Below are 23,678 nucleotides of genomic sequence, written 5' to 3'. Positions count from 1 at the left end.
TGGACTACAGCTATCATCACCCCAACCTGCACAGGTGAGGGCTAATCCTGATGGGAGCTGAGGCCGCCATAGCATCTGGAGGGTACCAGGTGAATGAAGGGCAGCAGGAAGAAATCATACCAGCTGTTTGAGTTAATAATCACTGTTCTCCTGCATTCAAAGCAGGCCAGCTGTGTTGCTTGTTGACCCTGATTTTCCTCCTCCTTGCATTTCTAGAGAGCTCCAGTCACAGCAGACCCGTTTTGTCAGGTGGTGCATTTCCCCCCAGCTACTTAAAGGCACCAGGGGGCACTTTCTTCTTGCAAGGTAGCAGGCTGGTACTTCTTTTGCTGAGGCACAGAACTGAGACTGGAAGGGAGAAGGCGTCGCTGGACCCGAGCGAGATTGCATCATGGATCCTGTGAGTCCTCTTTATTGTTGCTCTTAGATTATTGAGATTGAGATTGTTTTACAAGCAGCAGCACCTAAACAAGGCCAGAAACTTATAAGCATCAATAGGTCTCTTTGGGAAGCGGTGTATCAGCTACGAAACAAGCACATTTTGTAAGTGTCGCTATTGCATGCCTGACTTCTATATTTTTCTTTTGCTTTGGGGTTCTTGAAAATCTATTCTTGGTGCATCGTTAGTAGGGCTGTCCTCTGTTGTTGTTGTTGATGATGGTGTGCTATCCATACAGTTGTGCTTTCTAGCATAAAGGGGGGGGGGAACTGGTCTCTGCCCTGCAGAGCTTACAATCAAAGGTCTGCCTGTGAAAGAGATGAGTGTAATTTAGGAGGCGGATGCAGTTCAGCATACTCAAAAAGTCTTTCTAGAAGGGGTGGACATTGAGGCTTCACAGAAAAGGCAAGATTTGAAGAGGGTTTGGAAACATGTGTTTGAAAAAAAATCTCCAAATGAATCCGAACTTCAATGTCTAAAATCCCTGGTAGAGGACAAGGATCCTGCGATCACGTTAAGGGTGGCCAAATTCTGTGCAATTGCCATAAAACTTAGGGAACAAGCTGTGCTACTATAATAAGGTTATAAATGATAATTTTAGGTTATATGTTAGTGATTAAGTTTTAATTTATATATATATTTAACTTTTGCTATATCTGTATTGTCCCTGCTATACCTCAATTGCAAATTCAAATGTATCCCCATCGTGTTTGATGATTTCCTTGATATTGTATGTGGGCTGGAACTGGTCTGTGACCGAAATAATAAAATCCATTCATTCATGTGTTTGAGTGAGTATGCAAAAAATAATCATCTGTGGTTTGTTTACAGTATCTTTAGGCTTCCCTATAAGAGTTAGTGAAAGCAGCACTTTTAATTGGAGGTTGCTACTGGGAATAACGAGGGACATGGGTGGCGCTGTGGGTTTAACCACAGAGCCTAGGACTTGCCAATCAGAAGTTTGGCAGTTCGAATCCCCGCGACGGGGTGAGCTCCTGTTGCTCGGTCCCAGCTCCTGCCAACCTAGCAGTTTGAAAGCACGTCAAATGCAAGTAGATAAATAGGTACCGCTCTGGCGGGAAGGTAAACGGTGTTTCCGTGTGCCGCTCTGGTTTGCCAGAAGCAGCTTAGTCATGCTGGCCACATGACCGGGAAGCTGTACACCAGCTCCCTTGGCCAATAAAGTGAGATGTGCGCCGCAACCCCAGAGTCGGCCACGACTGGACCTAACGGTCAGGGGTCCCTTCCTTTACTGGGAATAACATGGCAGGAGGGAGAAGTAATTGCTTGCTGTGTGGGACTAGCAAGCTGCAAGTCCTAAAGATCTGGCAACCCTTGTATTCCCAACACTGGCTGTAGCAAATGAAATGCTCTGTGCTTCTGTCTATTGATTTATTGGTGACTCCTTCCTCTTATCCTGTCCCATAGGTATTAGGAAGTGCCCTCATTGATCCATGGACCCGGGTTCACGCCAAGCCAATGAATGTAAGAGCCTTCACTTTCTTGCCCCTTTCCCTCCTAAATCTCCCCATTCCACCATCGTAGCTGAAGACATGTTTCCCTCTTCCCTAGGGGCTGGTTGCGACGGATTTTGTCCTTATGCATGGAGACACTGTCCAAGTGAAAGGGAGGATCTCATCGGATGCCAAAGAGTAAGTTGAGAAGGAGGAAAGTGTCCTGAGACTCTTGTGGTGCATTCATATTACTGCTTTGGAGTACAGAGAAGTTGCTATCTCACCTGCTTGCCCCCCAAGCTGTTCATATCAGCATGGCTTCAGTTAGTTAGTATAATAGGTAAAGGGACCCCTGACCATTAGGTTGAGTCGTGGCTGACTCTGGGGTTGCGGCGCTCATCTTGCTTTATTGGCCGAGGGAGTCGGCGTACAGCTTCTGGGTGAACCAGAGCAGCGCACGGAAACGCCGTTTACCTTCCCGCCGGAGCGGTACCTATTTATCTACTTGCACTTTGATGTGCTTTTGAACTGCTAGGTTGGCAGGAGCAGGGACCGAGCAACAGGAGCTCACCCCATCGTGGGGATTCGAACCGCCGACCTTCTGATTGGCAAGTCCTAGGCTCTGTGGTTTAACCCACAGCGCCACCCGTGTCCCAGGATAGAATGTGGAGAATCCTATACTGCACACTTTGTGACTCCTGTTGCATGACAGGGCTCTCCAAACTCTGATCTGTGAGCTTCGTTCAGGCGGCACACAGCCTGTCTGTAAAAACGCAATTCAAAATCCTACAGCACCTGTTGCAGCACATTACAACACACAGAAAAAAAATCACTAAGTTCTCTATGTGGACCTGTGGTGATTCTCAAGTGACCCCTGAGGGGAGGAGAAATGTTGGGGTACCACTGAGTTCAGGCACTTAAGAGCCATGGACGAAGGAAGCAGATTTGGGAGTCTATCCTGCCACCCCAACAGTCTATATCAGGGCTTCCATAATTTGGGTCTCCAGCTGTTTTTGGACTCCCATCATCCCTAGCTAGCAGGACCCATGAGTGATAATTGTAGTCCAAAAACAGCTGGAGACCCAAGTCTGGGAAACTCTGGTCTATACAGTGGTACCTTGGCCTACATACACTTCAGGTTACAGACTCCGCTAACTCAGAAATAGTGCTTCAGGTTAAGAACTTTGCTGCAGGATAAGAACAGAAATCGTGCTCCGGCAGCGCAGCGGCAGCAGGAGGCCCCATTAGCTAAAGTGGTGCTTCAGGTTAAGAACAGTTTCAGGTTAAGAACAGATCTCTGGAACGAATTAAATACTTAGCCCGAGGTACCACTGTATGCTGCACTAGGTTGCTAATTCCTGTGTGATTCTGTTGCATCCATGAGCAATAGAACCAGGCTTTATTTCTATTTATTTTTAAAGCTACCGTTCTCATGAAGCCCAAATACAGCACTAAATGTTCTCACTGTTTGGCAATACAGGCAAGATGCCCAGGAGAGGGGCTGCATAGTTGTTGTTTGTTTATACAGAAGTCCAGGAAGCCTTAACCTCCACCCTCTTGTTTTCCATAACTTCCATCCTCTTCAAGTTTTGTTGTGCATCTGGGCCGTGATCGCGACAACCTCGTTCTTCACTTCAACGCCCGCTTTGACTACCAGACGGACGAGAACACCATTTTGAACACCATCGTGTGCAACTCCTTGCAGGACAGCGTCTGGGGGAAAGAACAGAGAATCACCGATTTCCCTTTTGAACAAGGTGCCAAAGTTCAGGTGAGGGTGTGGCAGTCTTATCAAAGATCTGTGTGCAAATGGAGCAGGCAGGGGAGTGGCTACTCTGCAGAGGACATGAGTGGCCTGCAGCGTTCATGCAAGGGCCTTCTCGGTAGTGGCACCCGCCCTGTGGAACGCCCTCCCACCAGATGTCAAAGGGTAACAACAACTACCAGACTTTTAGAAGACATCTGAAGGCAGCCCTCTTTAGGGAAGCTTTTAACATTTGATGCATTACTGTATTTTAATTTTTTGTTGAAAGCTGCCCAGAGTGGCTGGGGAAGCCCAGCCAGATGGGTGGGGTATAAATTATTATTATTATTATTACTACTACTACTACTACTACTGTACTCCTATTGACCCCAGCCAGTATGGCCAATGGTCAGGCATGGGAGCAATACCTGAACATCTCGAATCTTTTCCTTAGAGCAGGCACCCCCAAACTCAGCCCTCCAGATGTTTTGGGACTACAACTCCCATCATCCCTAGCTAACAGGACCAGTGGTCAGGGATGATGGGAATTGTAGTCCCAAAACATCTGGAGGGCCGAGTTTGGGGCTGTCTGCCTTAGAGGGTGTGGAAGGAGGACCTTCTTCCTTTCAAAAAATTCAATTTATATGTGTAGAACTGGAATGCAGGTGATTGAAGACTGGCTTGACTGAATAAGGCTTCTGTGCTTTGTGTGTGTGTGTGTGTGTGTGTGTGTGTGTGTGTGTGTGCGCGCATGCACAGGCCAGCTCACCTTTGCCTATAGATAACTAGCATATAAGTATTCTAGCCTGGCCTTCCCTGAGAAGCTAGTTTTCTGCACACAGGTTCTTTCCCTCCTGTGATTCTTATCTCTAGCTCTGCATTCTGTACCAGCTCCACTCCAAGCTTGGAGGAGGCCCTGGAAAAAAAATGTACCTTAATTGGGCCGGATCTGGCCCCCAGGCCTTAGTTTGCCTACCCATGGTAGGCAACTCTGGTCCTTGGGCTCTGAAGTGCCTCAGACTCAACTGAAATGTAAAGCACTTGGGTAGAAGCAGCCTCAGACAGGAAATGGAAATGCTGAATGCCCAATGTCTATGCAGTAGTTGCCATTCCTTTTAGTCTTTCAGGGCATGTAAAGTGTTTAGTGTACTGGTTTTCTCATGACTCCTCCTCCTGCTTCTTCCAGCTTTCCTTCATTTTTCTTTCTGCGGAGATCAAGGTGAAGCTGGCAGAAGGTCACGAGTTCACCTTCCCCAACCGGCTGGGCCTGAAGACCATCAGCTACATCAAGGTGGAAGGAGACTTCAGAATCAGAGCCCTCAAATTTCTCTAATTTCGCCCTGCATCCCTGTAGTCCGGCAACAAGTCTGAATAAACTCAACCGTTCTTCAAAACCTGCCTGCATGGTTTTAGTTTGTAACAGTCAGGGGAAATATTTTTGAGTCCAGGAGCCTCGTTCCCTGCTGGAGAGCCTTCTGTGGCCCACATGACCATGGTGGGTGGAGCCAGAGGCAAAAGTGGGCGGGGCAACATGTAAATATTGCCTTTGAACAGTAGGGTATTTTCTAGGTAAAGGTAAAGGGACCCCTGACCATTAGGTCCAGTCCTGGCCAACTCTGGGGTTGCGGCGCTCATCTCGCTTTATTGGCCAAGGGAGCCGGTGTTTGTCCGCAGACATCTTCCGGGTCATGTGGCCAGCATGACTAAGCCACTTCTGACGAACCAGAGCAGCGCACAGAAACGCCATTTACCTTCCGTCTGGAATGGTGCCTGTTTATCTACTTGCACTTTGACGTGCTTTCGAACTGCTAGGTTGGCAGGAGCAGGGACCGAGCAACGGGAGCTCACCCGGTCGCGGGGATTCGAACCGCCGACCTTCTGATTGGCAAGTCCTAGGCTCTGTGGTTTAACCTACAGTGCCACCCGTGTCCCGTAGGGTATTTTCTAGGCACACTCAAAAATCCCACTCACTTCTCCCTCTAGACTGGCCTCTCTCAACCTCGGGTCCCTGGCTGTTGTTGGGCTGCAAATCCCATCATCCCTAGCTAGCAGAAACAGTGGTCAAGGGTGATGGGAATTAAGCCAAGGTTAAGAAAGGCTGATCCTAGACTCTAGACTGGTGGTTTTCAACCAGTGTGTTGTGGCACCCTGGGGTGCCTTGAATGATGGTTAGGGGTGCCGTGGGCAACATTGGCCTCTGTTCCTTCCCTCCCTCCTTGATGTCCTCTCATGTCTCTGCCTCCCGAAGGCTTGCAAGCTGGTTGTTGCAGCAGCAGCCCTGGCTGCAAGCTCCCCAGGCGAATGGTTTCCTCTGGGGCTGGCCAGGGGGTTGCCAGGAGCTGAGGCGGCCTTGGAGTGAGCAAGCAAGTGGGCGAAGGAGCCCAGCCATCTAGTCCGCCAGCCCTTGCTGTTGGGAACAGACAGACAAAAGGGAGGCAGGCAGTGTGCTGGCCTTTTTGTGCTTGCTGTGTGCAAGGCCTGCCAGGGTGCCCATTGCTGAAGCCTTTCTGCCACAACAAACAATACAAGCAACACGCAGACCAGTATACCAGATAGCACTGTAATTCTTATTGCATAACATACATGATTTAGTAACAAAAACAAAATGTGTGCACTTGTAAATTCTCTAATATATTTGAAATCAATTGAACACATGTCTGTCAATCTTTGAAAGTCCGTAGAAGTATAATAAGTCTATGGTTGAAACAAAGGAATAGATGCTATCCTGTGGGCTAAGTGGTAAAACTTTTTTAGGCGTTCATGGTGCCGAAGTAGTAGGTGAATAAAAACGGACGGTGATCCTGGATAATCTGACTGTTTCGTGGGAATCTTCTTCAGCACAACTAAAAAAGAATTCAAATATGAAACAATGACCTGTGTACATGAACACTATATAAACTTCACACATTACAATCCATATGCTACAACTACAATAAGAACAAAGGTATTCTGTACTGAAGCCTCTCTGCCATGCAGACCTGGCAGCGGCCACTGTTGCCTCCCAAGATAAGGTGCTGGTCTTATGTTCATCTTTGGCCAGTCTCTGTTGGGCCACTAAGGCTGGGGGCATCCTCTTCCCAGGTCCTTGTGGGGCAAACCTTACTTTGGAGCGGGGGGGGGGGGCAGCTCAGAAACCAGGGGTGGTGGCAGCGACAGCCCAGAGGACTCCCAAGGAGAGGGGAGAAGAAGCTGAGGGAACACTCCACAAGGGAGGGTGTTTGAAAAGGGTGAGATGCAGGTAAGGGGTGATATAATTTCTGAGTCCCACATAGGTGCCACAGAAAGAATGTAGTTGGTCAAGGGAGCTGTGGACTCAAAAAGGTTGAAAACCTCTGCTCTAGACAAGCAGGTGGCATTGGGCAAGAAAACTTGGAGATGTGAAATCAGAGCAGTGAGGGGTGTGTGGCTAGGAAACCTATTGAGGGCCACACAAAGGAGTCTTGGGGACCACATTTGGCTTTCTGGACTGAGGTTCCCCACCTGTATTTTATAAAAATTGGTACATCCTGCTGTCCTGCATTTGCTGTGGAGAAAAGGGGAAATTCTGGTGCCTGTGTCAAAAGGATCTGAAAGCCTCTTTTGTTTGGTACCTATTTTGATGGGTTGTCCTGGCTGGCAATTTAAATCACAGGATTTAAACAGTACAGGAGAGGTGTCCGTCCACAAAAGGGTTGCAATCTCCATGGCATGATGCACATGTCCATGTTTTGAAGCAAGATCATGGTAATTCTTTGCACATTTGGGACAGGTAAGAGATGGACAAAATCATAAGCAACCACTTACCACTGAGGAGGATTTCCTGGGAGGTGAAAAAGAAAAATATACAGTGGTACCTCAGGTTAAGTACTTAATTCATTCCGGAGGTCCATTCTTAACCTGAAACTGTTCTTAACCTGAAGCACCACTTTAGCTAATGGGGCCTCCTGCTGCTGCTATGCCGCCAGAGCACGATTTCTGTTCCTCTCCTGAAGCAAAGTTCTTAACCTGAAGCACTATTTCTGGGTTAGCAGAATCTGTAACCTGATGCATCTGTAACCTGAAGCATCTGTAACCTGAAGTGTATGTAACCTGAAGCGTATGTAACCTGAGGTACCACTGTATTCAGAAGCCACATTATATGTGCCGTCCCCTGGTCCCTGCTGCAATGACACAGTAGCTGTGGGCATGAGCGAGAGGATGCTATGAGGAACTGTGACATCACCCAAAACAGACACTTTGGGGCCTGAAGCCTGAATGGAAGAGGTCTAAATGGTCTGCATCCTCGACTGTAATGAAATTAGAAAGTTTTGGGAAATGATATACAACGAGCTGAAGAAAATGTTCCATCTAACATTTGTTTAAAAACCTGAAGCATTTTTCTTAGGGATTGTAGGAAAAGACCTGCCAAGGAAAGTGAAAAACAACGGCAGCAAGAGTCTTAACAGCACAAGGATGGAAGAATGACAAAATCCTGACTAAAGAATTATGGCAAGAGAAACTGATGGACTACGCAGAATTGGCAAAACTGACATACAAACTACGGGACAAGGATAACTGTGACTTTAAAGATGAATGGGAACCTTTTACAAAGTACTTAAAGAAACAACAAAGTGAACTGAACTCCTTGGCAAAACCCCCCTCCTAGGTTTTGATTAAACAATCACAAACTTTTTATTGACAATAGCCAGTCAGATAAATTAAGGATCTATACAATTGTGTAACATGCAGAGAATAACATTTGTTGATAAACCAGAGAGAGTTGCTGAGGGAAGTCAGGGAGGGAGGGGAGGGTGGGTTACTTTATGGGGAGGGGGGAAATGGGAGGGAATTGATGTGTCTTTTTTGATAAAATGTCTTGTTGAAATTCCTAATAAAAATATTTTTTTAAAAATGAATAAATAAATGGTCTGCATCCTCCAGACATGCCTGGAGTTGTTCCACGACTCTCTGCTTGATTGCATTGCCCAGGAATGGATCCTGGGCAATAGTTGGCCATAGTGGCCAGGTCCAAAGATGGTTTAATAACTGCTTCTTTAAGGGGTTCCAGGAAGATTTCCTCACAGAGGGAAGCATTCACCACCCCATGGAGCCTGTTTCCAATCTCTGCCCAGCTCGCTTTTATGAACTAGGGTGGACAAGGGCTGAGAAGACAGGCTGTTGGTTCTATTTGCGCAGGCAGCCTGTCTGCATCCTCGGAGCTAACAGAGGCTGAGGCTTCCCCAGCTGGTGTGGGAGGAGACATTTCCAAATCTGCCCAGTGCTCAGCTCTGTGGGAATGTTGGCAGGAAGGTAGTGCAGTGTAGTGGTTAGAGTAGCGTCAGACTAGAACTAGCGAGACCCCAGTTCCAAGCCCTAGACATGACTCGCCAGTCACAGTCTCTCAGCCGAGCTGAGCTTGCAAGGCTGTCATGAGTATCTTGGAAGGAGAGTGGGCCAGAATGTAATTATTTATAATAACAAAATAATGGTAGGGTGGATGGTTGAAAATATACTCTAGGCAAAGCTCATTAGTTCACTGGAGATGCCAAAAGCACAAGCAGCTTTAAAACTATTTTTAAAAATTAAATACAGCAAATATAATCTGCCTTCCTGCATGGCAACCCCAGAACTGATCTACCTCCATCCAAATGGATACAAAGCAATGTAGGAAGAGTCTAATGCATGGTGCCTTTAAATATTGTTACCCACCCACCCACCACCCTGATTTCCAAGCCTTGTGAGATCCAGGGGGGTCTGTGTTTCCTTTTGGACAAGGAGGCTCAGCGGAGACTGTAGTGTCTTTATGTTATACGGTTTATTTGCACAAACAGTGGTGCCTTGGTTTACGAACTTAATCTGTTCCGGAAGTCTGTTCTTAAACCGAAACAGTTCTTAAACCGAGGCACACTTTCCCTAATGAGGCCTTCCGCCGCCGGTGCCCTTCCACCATTTGGCTTCCGTTCTTAGACCGAGGTAAAGTTCACAAACCGGTACACTACTTCCGGTTTTGCGTAAACAGGGCTGTTCTTAAACCGAGGTACCACTGTATACCTTGGTTTGCAACAGTTTTGGATTACAACTATTTAGGATTACAACCACGTCAAATGTCCCTTTTTTTATTATTACAACCCATTATTTTTTTGGATTACAACCCATATTTTTTTTGAGGCCCCAGTGGCAAAAGCACGCCTTGGGTTACAACCTGCTTTGGTTTACAACCGGACCTCCGGAACGGATTATGGTTGTAAACCAAGGTATAACTGTATACAACCTGGGTCTAGATTGCAAGATTGGTCTAGATGGCATTCGCATTCCAGGAGGTCTTGTTCCTTCCAGTGCTGCCGTCTCAGATTCCAAGAGACCCCAAACATCGTGTCTGACCCTCTGTGCAGCACAAAACAGACAGCCCTCCTTCTCTCTGCCCCCCACCCCAGCTTGCAAAATGGATATTTTTCTCCTGTTTGCTTACATCATCCAAACTGCCAACCTGAGACTTCTCCCACTCCGCTCTGGCATTGTGTTTTGATAAGTACTCGGAGCGCAAGATGGGGCACATAGCCTTGCTGAGGGTTTCTCTCCCTCTCTGTTTCACTAGGTCCATGACTTGGCCACTTCAGTAATGACCTCTTGATGGTTCTTCTCAATGGCTCCTCCTCCACGTGGTCACGGAAAGCTTCCAGCTTAACCCAACAAGCACTGATTCATTCTAGCTTTTATCAGACCCAGGAATTTAGGGGGGATCTGGCCCCTCACAAACTCACAACAGTGCCAGTGCTAGAACAGGAGGGGTCTGAGTTCGAATCCTCACTCAGCCACGAAGCAGTCCAGGGCTCCATCCATTCCCCACTGAAGACCAATCAAAGCAATGGGCATCTCAGCTCTTTCCTTTCATTGGCACAGTTGTCGGCTGGTCTGCTTTTCTGCTTGTGTGGCATCCAAAATCCAGGTCAAAGGTGGGGAGGGAGAATGAACAAATGCCAGGAGGCTGTTGATTTAATTTGCATAAGGCGGTGTTGGCCAACAGTGTGCCCTCCATACGTTTCTGCAACTCCCATCAGCCTCACCTGAGCACAGGTGAGGGCTCAGGCTGATGGAAGCCGTATCCTCAAACATCTGGAGGTACTAAAGGTACTAAAGGTAAAGGGACCCCTGACCATTAGGTCCAGTCGTGACCGACTCTGGGGTTGCGGCGCTCATCTCGCTTTATTGGCTGAGGGAGCTGGTGTACAGCTTCTGGGTCATGTGGCCAGCATGACTAAGCCGCTTCTTGTGAACCAGAGCAGTGCACGGAAATGCCATTTACTTTCCCGCTGGAGAGGTACCTATTTATCTACTTGCACTTTGACGTGCTTTTGAATTGCTACCTTGGCAGGAGCAGGGACCGAGCAACGGGAGCTCACCCTGTTGCGGGGATTCGAACCGCTGACCTTCTGATCAGCAAGTTCTAGGCTCTGTGGTTTAACCCACAGCGCCACCCACGTCCCTTACTGGAGGTCCTAGGCTGGCGTAAAAAAATAGCACCAGCTGTTTCAGCTTATCAGGTGTGTTCCCAGCAGGGTTGGATTTAGGTTTGATGAGGCCCTAAGCTACTGAAGGTAATGGAGCCCTTTCTATGTCCAGCTGTCCTTTGTCAACAACAAATTGTCGCTGTTTTTTGTGTTGAATATATGCTATATGGTAATTTATGGACCTAATAGGTATCTAAAACCATTTTATTTGTTTTTTATTTTATATTTTGGAAATGTACATCCAGTTTTTTTCCTTTAAATTGTTTTGGGGGCCCCAAGTGAGTGGGGCCCTAAGCTATAGCTTGTTTAGCTTTTACGTAAATCCGGCACTGGTTCCCAGTCATCAGAAACAGGCCAGCTGTTTAGCCTATTGACTCTGATTTTCTCCCCTTGCATTGCTAGAGAGAGGATCAGACCCTCCACTCACTGCAAACCCTTTTTGTCACGTGATGCAGTTTAAAAGGACCTTGAAAATAAGCCTCAGCTATTTAAGGTGTAACTGGGGCTTCTTTCGCAGAGGTTGGAAGGAATAAAGTTTTGGTTATTTGCTGCACCCTTGGAAGAGATCATCATGCAGCCCGTGAGTCTTGTATGTCCATTTTTGTGGTTGTTAGTATAGGAGGCAGTTGCTATTGAAGCTGTAATACCACCAAGTGCAATAGAACTAGGCTGGAAATTTAGAAGGATTAATAGGAGGCTTGTTCTCTCTAGGGAAGAGCAGGTTTGTTTCTCAGCTGCTAACTCTTATATCTCTGACTTCTAGCCTCTGTTTCTCTGGCTGCTTCTGGGTTCTTTATTTTAATTTTGTATTGGAAGCATTTCAATTGAGCAAAATAAAGTAAAAATAAAAAGAGAAAAGGGTGTATTATATCACTATACAGTGGTACCTCAGGTTACGTACTTAATTCGTTCCGGAGGTCCGTTCTTAACCTGAAACTGTTCTTAACCTGAAGCACCACTTTAGCTAATGGCGCCTCCTGCTGCTGCTGTGCTGCCGGAGCACAATTTCTGTTCTCATCCCGAAGCAAAGTTCTTAACCTGAAGCACTATTTCTGGGTTAGTGGAGTCTGTAACCTGAAGCGTATGTAACCTGAAGCGTATGTAACCCAAGGTACCACTGTATATGTAATCAACTACAATTCCACAAGTGCTTCTCTAGAATAGTAAAGGTAAAGGTACCCCTGCCCGTACGGGCCAGTCTTGCCAGACTCTAGGGTTGTGCGCCCATCTCACTCAAGAGGCCGGGGGCCAGCGCTGTCCGGAGACACTTCCGGGTCACGTGGCCAGCGTGACAAAGCCGCATCTGGCGAGCCAGCGCAGCACACGGAACGCCGTTTACCTTCCCGCTGGTAAGCGGTCCCTATTCATCTACTTGCACCCAGGCGTGCTTTCGAACTGCTAGGTTGGCAGGCGCTGGGACCGAGCAGCGGGAGCGCACCCCACCACGGGGATTTGAACCACCGACCTTTCGATCGGCAAGCCCTAGGCACTGAGGCTTTTACCCACAGCGCCACCCGCGTCCCACTTCTCTAGAATACAGGCATATAAATATTATCATCCAAATACATGTAGGGTTATTTATAACCATATAAATATTATCATCCAAATACATGTAGGGTTATTTATAACCATATATTTGTAAATATGTCCCAAATTTCATCATACTGCTTCTAAAGTAGGTCCAGAAGCAGCAGCTACTGCAAAATGCAGCAGGTCAGCTGTTCACTGGGGCAGGAGAAAGGGCAAGATAAAAATTATATAAATAAAGGACCTAGCAGGAAAATGTGGGATTTGAGAAGGGCTCGAAAACATGCGTATTTGAGTGAACATGGCTAAATCATCTACTTTATGGTTCACTTACAGTATTTGTAAAAGGTAAAGGTAAAGGGAACCCTGACCATTAGGTCTAGTCATGGCCAACTCTGGGGTTGCGTCGCTCATCTCGCTTTATTGGCCGAGGGAGTCGGCATACAGCTTCCGGGTCATGTGGCCAGCAGGACTAAGCCGCTTCTGGCGAACCAGAGCAGTGCACGGAAATGCCGTTTACCTTCCCGCCTGAGCGGTACCTATTTATCTACTTTGACATGCTTTCGAACTGCTAGGTTGGCAGGAGCAGGGACTGAGCAACGGGAGCTCACCTTGTCGTGGGATTTGAACCGCCGACCTTCTGATCGGCAAGCCCTAGGCTCTGTGGTTTAACCCACAGCGCCACCCGCGTCCCTACAGTATTTGTAGGCTGCCCTAAAGCAGAGTTCCTGGAGGCAGCTCATTCTATTAACCTGAGTGTTAAAATTCCTGCACAGGTTCCCTAGCACTGCACTAACCAATGCCATCTATGCTCTTGTCTGTCTGTCTGTCTGTCTGTCTGTCTGTCTGTCTGTCTGTCTGTCTATTGTTGACGGCTTCCTTTTGTTCTCCTTTTGCAGCAACCGCCAAGTCTGCTCGGAGGTCCCTGGGCTCACCTTATTTCCAGGACAAAGACTGTAAGAGCCTTAATTTCCCTTCCCCCTTCTCCTCCTGAATCTCATCCTGCCACCACTGCGATTGAAAAATGTCTCTTGTTTCCCTTGCTATAGGGAGTGGTTGCCACTGAGTTTCAAGTCCTGCATGGAGACATGGTCCAGATAAAAGGAAGGATACTGCCAGATGCCAAAGAGTGAGTAGGGAAGGGGGGGAAGTATCGCCTGTCTCTGGGAACTCGCGTGTAGGCACACTGTGTAAAAGGTCAAGGGACCCCTGACCATTAGGTCCAGTTGTGGACGACTCTGGGTTTGCGGCACTCATCTTGCTTTATTGGCCGAGGGAGCCGGCGTACAGCTTCCGGGTCATGTGGCCAGCATGACTAAGCTGCTTCTGGCGAACCAGAACAGTGCACGGAAACGCCGTTTACCTTCCCGCCAGAGCGGTACCTATTTATTTATTTTTAATTTAAAATATAACTTTATTGAATAATACAATCAAATTTCCAGACATATTTGCAAAAAACACAATTATTTACATATTTGCCAAACATAAAGAGTAAGAAGAAACTAAAAAAGGGAAAGAAAGAAAAGGAAAACAAAACAAAAAGAAAATGCTGTTTTCCATAAACAGTAATGCCAGAGTTACACTTACACACATTATAAAATACAAATCTTAATTAAAATATCTTAAAAGACTTCCACCACCTAAACCACACTTCTTTTGTTTTTTTAATTCTCCTTTACCTCTGAGCAACGGGAGCTCCCCCCCCCTTCGCGGGGTTTGAACCGCCGACCTTCTGATTGGCAAGTCCTAGGCTCTGTGGTTTAACCCACAGTGTGTACATAGCCCTTAAACGTGCTTCTGAGAGCGGAGAATCTCTTACGTATGCCAGGCAAGCTCTGCCCTGGTCATGCGTCCAGGACATAGCAATTCACACCTGTGCCAAGATCTTAAGCTGAATGCCGAAGCACCAGATTTATTAAAATAGGGCATGGAAGGGCGAAACATGTTCTAAACAAGGATGTAGAACACAGATCCTCTCATGTTTTTTTTACCTGGTTTCCTACTACAGCCACACCCTTAAAATGGAGAGTAAATTAGGAGAGAGATTGCAAGAGGGCTGTGCCTGGGTGTATGGAGAAAACGCCCTACTGCACAAAAGTAAAATGTATTTGCCTACCTTCTTCTGCCTCTGGCACTGCCTGCTGTTGGCATGTTACCTAGGAAGGAATACAAACCATCTCCCCACTGGGCTTAAACTGGTCCCCCCCACACCCTGTGCTAATGTGTAGATGAAATCTTCCTCCTTGGCTTGGTTTCTACCAGCTGGCTGGGGCTGATGGGAGTTTTCAAAACATCTGGAGCAGGCTTTCTCAACCCGTGGGTCTCCAGATGTTGTTGAACTACAACTTCCATCACCCCTAGCTAGCAAGGCCAGAGCTCAGGGATGATGGGAGTTGTAGTCCAACAACATCTGGGGACCCACAGGTTGAGAACCGCTGAATTATTCTGGAGGGTACCAGGTTACAGAATGCAGTAGTCAGCAACAAAATAAACTTGCTCCATCAGCATGGCAAGCCCTTCAAAACATTTGAAGATGCCTTTCCTATAGCATCCTAACTGTCTTGCCTAGAACCTGCATACCTTGCTTGGTCCCATTAATCAAGTTGGCTTCCCATAGCCCCACATCTTCAGCAGGGGGATGCTGGCTTTCCTTACAAGGTTGTTGTAAATTATGTAATGGGGAATGTGGATTTTGGGGATATTGGTGTGAGTTAAGTAATTCAAGTGTCACAGGGATTGGCAGGCACATTATGCAGATCTTGGGCTCCATCCTGACACCTCATTGGTGTATAACAAGCTCCAGGTAGATAATTCCTGAGTGAATCCCTGCAACCATGAGTACTAGAACCTTGCTTTATTTTTAATTTTTAAAGTGTTTTCATGAAGCCCAAATCCAGCACAGTATATAAATTTGAGGTGGGTTTAGGCTAAATGCCTGGGTCCCCTTCTAATTCTTGGATCCAGCATGGATACAATTCCTAGACTAGCCAGGCGAGATTCCTGGTTATTCCTAATGGCCCGCTGTGGGTTAAACCACTGAGCCTAGGGCTTGCCGATCAGAAGGTCGGCGGTTCGAATCCCCGCGACGGGGTGAGCTCCCGTTGCTTGGTCCCTGCTCCTGCCAACCTAGCAGTTCGAAAGCACGTCAAAGGGCAAGTAGATAAATAGGTACCACTCCAGCAGAAAGGTAAATGGCGTTTCCATGCACTGCTCTGGTTCGCCAGAAGCGGCTTAGTCATGCTGACCACATGACCCGGAAGCTGTACGCCGGCTCCCTCAGCCAATAAAGTGAGATGAGTGCCGTAACCCCAGAGTCGTCTGCGACTGGACCTAATGGTCAGGGGTCCCTTTACCTATGGGTCGTTCAGGTAGCAAAGGTGCCAGAGGGCAAATGGGTGCTTCCCAGCGCCACCGCCCCCGCCCAGGTCGCTGGTAGTTACAAAGACAAAGACTGGAAGAGAGGGTTGAATTATGTGACCTAGAAGCTGGAAGCAGTGAAACAGTGCCGTGCCTGATCTCTGCTTGAATCCAAGGCTACATCTAAGGGGGAAGCAAAGGGGGTGTTAATGTTGTGAACCTAATAATAATAATAATAATAATAATAATAATAATAATAATAATAATAATTTATTTATTTATACCCTGCCCATCTGGTTGGGTTTCCCCAGCCACACTGGGTGGCTTCCAACAGAACACTAAAATACAATAACCTATTAAACATTAAAAGCTTCCCTAAACAGGGCTGCCTTCAGATGTCTTCTAAAAGTCTGGTAGTTATTTTTCTCTTTGACATCTGGTGGGAGGGCGTTCCACAGGGCGGGTGCCACTACCGAGAAGGCCCTCTGCCTGGTTCCCTGTAACTTGGCTTCTCGCAGCGAGGGAACCACCAGAAGGCCCTCAGCGCTGGACCTCAGTGTCCAGGCAGAACGATGGAGGTGGAGACGCTCCATCATAGGTTCAGGTTGTATATATGTGCAAATAAACCATATGTCATAAAGGCAGCTCAGTCTCTGCTGCGCCTCATTCTGAAGGAAAAGCGAACCCTGGTAAGCGCTTGAAACCCCTGGAATCTCACGCCCTTCAGACACTGAGGTGGCATGTAAAAATGTTCTCAATATTCTCATAGCATGGCAAGCATGTGAACACTTAGGAGAAGGGCCCTGTTGTCGTTGTTGTTGTTGCTGATGCTGAAGTCCAGTAAGCCTCTCACGTTTGCTATTCTTGTTTCTTTCCTAACTTCCAAACCTCTTCAAGATTTGTTGTGAAACTGGGCCAAGACCCTGAGAACCTTGTTCTTCACTTCAACCCGCACTTTGACCCCCAGAAGTGTCGGAACACCATTGTGTGCAACTCCAAGGAAAATGGGCTGTGGGGGGAAGAGGAGGAGAGCATCTCCAAGTTCCCTTTCGAGCAAGGCGGCAGAGTTCAGGTGAGGTCTTAGCAGTAGATCAAATGGAGCCAGCCGGGCAGGCAGCTTCTCCTGGAGTTCCCTGTGGAGGGAGGAGAATCAGTAGCCTTTCAGATGACATTATAATCCCAACTCCCATCAGCTTTTTTTTTTTTTTTACAATAATATTTATTAAATTTCATCAATAGACATAACAAAAAAGAAAATATACAACAACACAATAGAAAAGTGAAAAAGAAGAAGAAAAAATAACAAACTTAAGATACCTAAAAAGAAAAAAAAGAAACTCATTTAATTCATTAAAATACATTTTCATAAACATTTTGGTTGACTTCCTCTAATCTCCTCCATCTGAATTTCCTCTTAATTTGAATGTAGCAGTTTCCAATATCATTATTTCATAAAACAATATTACAGTCGTATTCCAATTTCTTTAGGTAAAAGGTAAAGGTACCCCTGCCCATACGGGCCAGTCTTGCCAGACTCTAGGGTTGTGCGCTCATCTCACTCTAGAGGCCGGGAGCCAGCGCTGTCCGGAGACACTTCCGGGTCACGTGGCCAGCGTGACAAGCTGCATCTGGCAAGCCAGCGCAGCACACGGAACGCCGTTTACCTTCCCGCTGGTAAGCGGTCCCTATTTATCTACTTGCACCCGGAGGTGCTTTCGAACTGCTAGGTTGGCAGGCGCTGGGACCGAATGACGGGAGCGCACCCCGCCGTGGGGATTCGAACCGCCGACCATGCGATCAGCAAGTCCTAGGCGCTGAGGTTTTACCCACAGCGCCACCCGCATCCCTTTTCCAATTTCTTTACCTTTCTTATAATACATTTTCTTACTTATATATTTAAATCTAATTTAATCCTAGGCCTGATTGGTTCTTTCAAGTGATTACATATCTTTAATATTAGAATATTTGTTCAAATAGTCTTTGAATTTCTTCCAATCTTCTTGGCATTCCTCTTCTTTCTGGTTGCGGATTCTCCCGGTGAGATCAGCCAGCTCCATAAATTCCATCATCTTCATAACTCCCATCAGCTTTGGCTAGCATGGCTGATGGTCAGGCATGATGGGACCAACAGGCCAACAGCATCTGGAGGGGGACACACACAGGTTTACTTTCCCTGGCACATGCAAAAGTGGGACGCCTCCATGTTTCATAGGATGGTTCATTTTATATGTGCAGAACAACTGGAATGCCAGTGTTGGGGGACCTGGCCTGTCTGAACAACAGTTGCGTCCCACTTTTAATTACAAGGGCTCGCAAATGAAATGATCATCGCCTTTGTTTTGTGGATGTTCATGAATTCCATGTGTTTTTATTAAATGTAAAGGTAAAGGGACCCCTGATCATTAGGTCCAGTCGTGACCGACTCTGGGGTTGCGGCGCTCATCTCGCTTTACTGACTGAGGGAGCCGGCGTACAGCTTCCGGGTCATGTGGCCAGCATGACTAAGCCGCTTCTGGCGAACCAGAGTAGCACACGGAAACGCCGTTTACCTTCCTGCCAGAGCAGTACCGATTTATCTACTTGCACTTTGATGTGCTTTCGAACTGCTAGGTGGGCAGGAGCTGGGACTGAGCAACGGGAGCTCACCCCGTCGTGGGGATTCAAACCACCTTCTGATCAGCAAGTCCTAGGCTCTGTGGTTTAACCCACAGCGCCACCCACGTCCGTGTTTTTATTACAATGCTTTTAAAAAATAAAAATAAAAAGCCTATGCTTATCAATCAAGATCCTTTATTAGGCATAGCAAACCACACATTCTCAAACAGACACCGAATACAAATTGTGCAACATACGAGCTCAACATAACAAGGTTTGTCCCGGTCAGATCTTTAACTCCAGAGAGAATCAATTTGTATAAATAATACAATATAGCACTATCCCTGATCAGTTAAGAACCACTAATTCTCTTTATAATGACCCAGCCTTTCTACATGGACAGCACTAAAAAATTCAGCCACTATTAAAGTAATTTGTTCATTCCTGTCCGAAAGCAGGTCCTGAACTGTTGGTAGCATAGAAATCAGCCTATTGAGTTGTAAGGCCTCTAATTGTCTTCGGCCATAAATGCCAAAATCATAAAAAAGAAAATATGCTCCAAAGTAGCCTATGCTTATGCACTTACATATATATATATATATATTGCAAGTCAGGCAGAGATGTTTTTGGTACAAGTGACTCTATGCAGATAGACGTAAAAATGTGGCTGTGTTGGTCCTTAGGCTTTGATGTACATTCATATCTCATGTTACATCCGCTTCATGTTACGTTCTTTCAGGTTACGTCCTGCGGCAACCCGGAAGTACCAGAAGGAGTTACTTCCGGGTTTCGCCGCTTGCGCATGCGCAGAATAATAATAATAATAAATAATATTTTTTTATTTATATCCCGCCCTCCCCAGCCGAAGCCGGGCTCAGAGCGGCTAACAACAGTAAAATGATACAATATACTAAAATCATTCATTATAAAATCAGTTCAAATCAGATTAATGGCAACCATTGGGCTAGAGTTCTGTGAGGATTGCCAAAGGAGGGGGTCAGGCTGTGCCCTGGCCAAAGGCCTGGTGGAACAGCTCTGTCTTGCAGGCCCTGCGGAAAGATGTCAAGTCCCGCAGGGCCCTAGTCTCTTGTGACAGAGTGTTCCACCAGATTGGGGCCACGGCCAAGAAAGCCCTGGCTCTGGTTGAGGCCAGCCTAACCTCTCTGTGGCCTGGGACCTTCAAGATGTTTTTGTTTGAAGACCGCAAAATGACATCACATGCATGTGCAGAAGCGGCGAATCACAACCCACACATGCGCAGATGCGCCGCTGCGGGTTGCGCTCTTTTCATGTTGCGAACGGGCCTCCAGAACGGATCCCATTTGCAACCAGAGTTTACCACTGTACTACAGACTCATCAGCAGTGGAAAGACCTTGGGGGTCAAAGCAGCCTTTGGTGCTGTTGTCAGGAAAGGTAAAACCAGAATGGCCAGCTTGCACTGTCGACAACAGTGTCTGCCATTCCTTTAGAATCATAGAGTTGGAAGGGACACCAAGATTCATCTAGTCCAACCCTCTGCGATGCAGGAATCTCAACTTAAAGCATCCATGACAGATGGCCACCCAACCTCTGCTTAAAAACCTCCAAGGAAGGAGAGTCCGCCGTCTCCCAAGGGAGACTGTTCCAATTCAAGAAGTTAAAATGTTGCCAGGTCATTTAAAAAACGGTTCAGTGTCCTGTGTTGACGCCTCCCTCTCTGCTTCTTGCAGCTTTCCTTCGCATTCCTTACTTCTGAGATTATGGTGCTCCTGGACGACAAACATGAGATCTCCTTCCCCAACCGGCTGGGCCTGAGAGTCCTTGAATACATGGCGGTAGAAGGAGGCTTCAGAATCAGAGCCCTCAGATTCCTCGAATCTTGATTTCCCGTAGTCCTGTAACATGTCCGAATAAATTCAACTTGGTTACTCAAAACGGGCAGTGTAACATAGTTTTGTTTTATATATTGTGTGCATTTCTGAGCACAATTCAAAGTGTTGGTGTTGACCTTTAAAGCCCTAAATGGCCTTGGCCCAGTATACCTGAAGGAGCATCTCCACCCTCATTGTTCTACCTGGACACTGAGGTCTAGCACCTTCTGGTGGTTCCCTCATTGCGAGAAGCAAAGCTACAGGGAACCAGGCACAGGGCCTTCTCGGTGGTGGCGCCCACCCTGTGGAACGCCCTCCCACCAGATGTCAAAGAGATAAACAACTACCTGAAATTTAGAGGACATCTGAAGGCAGCCCTGTTCAGGGAAGTTTTTAATGTGTAGTATTTTAATGTATTTTTAATCTTTGTTGGAAGCTGCCCAGAGTGGCTGGGGAGCCTTTGAACAGTAAGGTGCCTTTGAACAGTAAGGTGGTTTCTAGGTGCATTCACAGACATCCCCCTGGTCTTCATCCAGACAACCAAGAGGCCTTGTCAGAGCTCAGAGAGAGACAACTAGGTGTAAGCTGCAGGGGTCTGTTTTTTAATTCATTTATTAAATGAATTTCTAAACTTAATATAAAATATTGAAGCCAGGAACAAGAATATATAAAAATACACAGGATAAAACCAGCGATAAAGCACAATACAAAATCCTTCCTTGCAGACCTAGTCATGAGGTTAAACGTTGATTGCATGAACTATTCTAGCCAGATTATCCCTGTGCAAGTATGCTCACAATTGCCTCAGGAGGTAAAAGGTCTTATGGCCGCCCAACTAATTGTTTTGCATTCCTTTTTCGTATGTGCATCTTAGGTCTAGTTTTCCACAAGGCCATAAATCTAGGCTACACCACTTCAGACTGCAGGTAGTAATTACTTCAGGCTTCTTCGTTTGTTATTATTTTTCAAATCCCTCCCAGACAAGAGACTTAACATGCCAGCAGGCAATGAGAGAGGCTCTAGCTTGGCCACCATTGCAACTTGTTAGTCTTCAATGCAGAGGGAATCTTTTGTACGCAGGTGAATTCTGTCATCTGACCAAGCTGAGGTGGTGCAGTCCAGACAGAAATACTGCTTCCTTCCTCAGTGGAAAATGTGGCCTTTATTCACACTCTGCCAATGTGGGCAAAGCCCAGTTCCTTCCAACCTACTCCTGTTTCCTCTTTTTAGCACACACTCTACTTTAGCTCTCATTTCTACTTAACTCTCTGTTTAACTCACTCACTCACAACCCACCCAGGCAATGAGCAACCTTCAGATGGCTCTGTTTTTAGGAAACCATCAGAATGTGCCTTTAATAGCATCTCTGGACTGTATTAGCAATTCTCACCTGCCAATTGCTGCATGCAAAAGCTACTGTTAAAGGCACAGCTGCAGAATCGGAGTGCAAAATTTGGCAACTCCACAATCTGCAACACCTGCTGCAACAGGTTTTCAATTGTTGATTGAACATGTAAATCGCACTGATGCAAGACCAGCGGGTTCGCCTTTTTGCTACCTCTTGCATTGGACACCTGTAAAGGATTGTGTGCAACTAGGTTCTACTCAGAGAAGACGCATTGAAATTAATAGGCTTAAGTTAACCAAGTCTATTAATACCTAAGGACTAAGGTTTGCTACAACTCCAAATTATTTCTCAAAAACAAAACAAACCCTAGTGATATTTTTATAGTCCTTGTTGAAACCTTAGACCACAGGATTTTTCTTCGTCAAGGAGACAGTTTGTGGATTGGTATACTTTTATCATGTACAGAAGATTTTGTGGGACCTCCTCCACCTTACAAAATGTTTTGGTTGCTATGTTTGCATGTGGTAACTAGAATTGTCACACAAACAGAAGCTGCCAAGAGTGGCTGGGGAAACCCAGCCAGATGGGCATGGTATAAATAATAAAATTATTCTTAAATATAACTATTAGTTGTTGTTTAGTCGTTTAGTCGTGTCCGACTCTTTGTGACCCCCTGGACCAGAGCACGCCAGGCACTCCTGTCTTCTACTGCCTCCTGCAGTTTGGTCAAACTCATGCTGGTAGCTTCGAGAGCACTGTCCAACCATCTCGTCCTCTGTCATCCCCTTCTGCTTGTGCCCTCCATCTTTCCCAACATCAGGGTCTTTTCCAGGGAGTCTTCTCTTCTCATGAGGTGGCCAAAGTATTGGAGCCTCAGCTTCAGGATCTGTCCTTCCAGTGAGCCCTCAGGGCTGATTTCCTTCAGAATGGATGTGTTTGATCTTCTTGCAGTCCATGGGACTCTCAAGAGTCTCCTCCAGTCCATAATTCAAAAGCATCAATTCTTCAGAGATCAGCCTTCTTTATAACTATTTAAAGGATGTAGAAACCTGACCTCATGTCTTGGAAAAGGTAGATGGGTTTTTATTTTCATAGAATCATTGAACTGTAGAGCTGGAAAGGACCCTGAGGGTCATTTAGTCCAACCTTCCCACAGTGCAGAAATATGCAGCTGCCCCATACAGGGATTGATCCTGCAACCCTGGCGTTATCAGCACCATGCTTTAACCAACTGAGCTATTGATTTTAATATTGTTTATTCTGTAATATGAGGTTTTGTTTTTTAAAGAGACACTCTTTTTATTGCTTTGGAAATTGTGAGCTCGGTGGGTTAACCATTAAATGTGAACTCCATCAAAATTCTCCCTAGTCACAAGATGCTTTGGGTGGAATTCAGCCTGACACTCTGACAAATGCTCCATCTGCACAAACTTTGCAGCTCATCAGATGGAATGATCCCTTCTCTCCTTCTCTGGCACACTTTTTTGGATGTTCTCCTGACTCTCACCGAGCCAATTTGGGTGGTGCCACTGAAGGCAGTGGTGTAGAGTGGTTGGAGGCCACAGGGGCAACTGCCCTGCATGCAAAATTTCAACACCCCTGCCCCAATACAGCTGCATGTTTCCATTACCGGGCTCTCTTGAAAATGGCTTCTTCATGCGAACCAGGAAGCGACCTCTCAAGACAACGGAAAAACTATTCTTTGCTTATCTTGGCAGCTACAATCTCCTGGGTGACGCAGACGCTGTTAGGCAGTTGAAGTTGAATGTGTATGCGTACTCTGCCTGTTTCCCTTCCACCCACCCCTCTGCACAGCCCCGGGTGCTGGCAACCTATGCTATGCCACTGGCTGACGGGGCCCGTTAAATGACTCTCCCTTTGTTGCAGCAAATTAGCA

General features: G+C 46.6%; 1 protein-coding gene and 1 pseudogene across 1 annotated transcript; both read left to right on the top strand.

Moving 5' to 3' along the window:
• Nucleotides 1–224: 224 nt before the first annotated feature.
• On the top strand, nt 225–5,023 carry LOC114604559 (16 kDa beta-galactoside-binding lectin-like). Its single transcript, XM_028744774.2, has 5 exons — nt 225–400; nt 1,868–1,924; nt 2,012–2,091; nt 3,481–3,664; nt 4,824–5,023. The coding sequence occupies exons 1-5, from the start codon at nt 392–394 to the stop codon at nt 4,968–4,970; spliced, it is 477 nt and encodes a 158-aa protein (XP_028600607.2). The 5' UTR covers nt 225–391; the 3' UTR covers nt 4,971–5,023.
• A 1,846-nt stretch (nt 5,024–6,869) lies between these two features.
• On the top strand, nt 6,870–20,454 carry LOC114603755 (16 kDa beta-galactoside-binding lectin-like; annotated as a pseudogene).
• Nucleotides 20,455–23,678: the final 3,224 nt, after the last annotated feature.

Source organism: Podarcis muralis, chromosome 9 (genome assembly GCF_964188315.1).
Source record: "Podarcis muralis chromosome 9, rPodMur119.hap1.1, whole genome shotgun sequence".
Taxonomy (NCBI): domain Eukaryota; kingdom Metazoa; phylum Chordata; class Lepidosauria; order Squamata; family Lacertidae; genus Podarcis; species Podarcis muralis.
The sequence above is the reverse complement of the archived record's forward strand: the minus strand, read 5'-3'. Positions and strand labels throughout refer to the sequence as shown.

Coding starts and splice junctions, on each gene's coding strand:
- LOC114604559 (XM_028744774.2), top strand. Junction 1,925..2,011: donor TTCACGCCAAGCCAATGAAT/GTAAGAGCCTTC, acceptor CCTCTTCCCTAG/GGGCTGGTTGCGACGGATTT. Junction 3,665..4,823: donor AACAAGGTGCCAAAGTTCAG/GTGAGGGTGTGG, acceptor TGCTTCTTCCAG/CTTTCCTTCATTTTTCTTTC.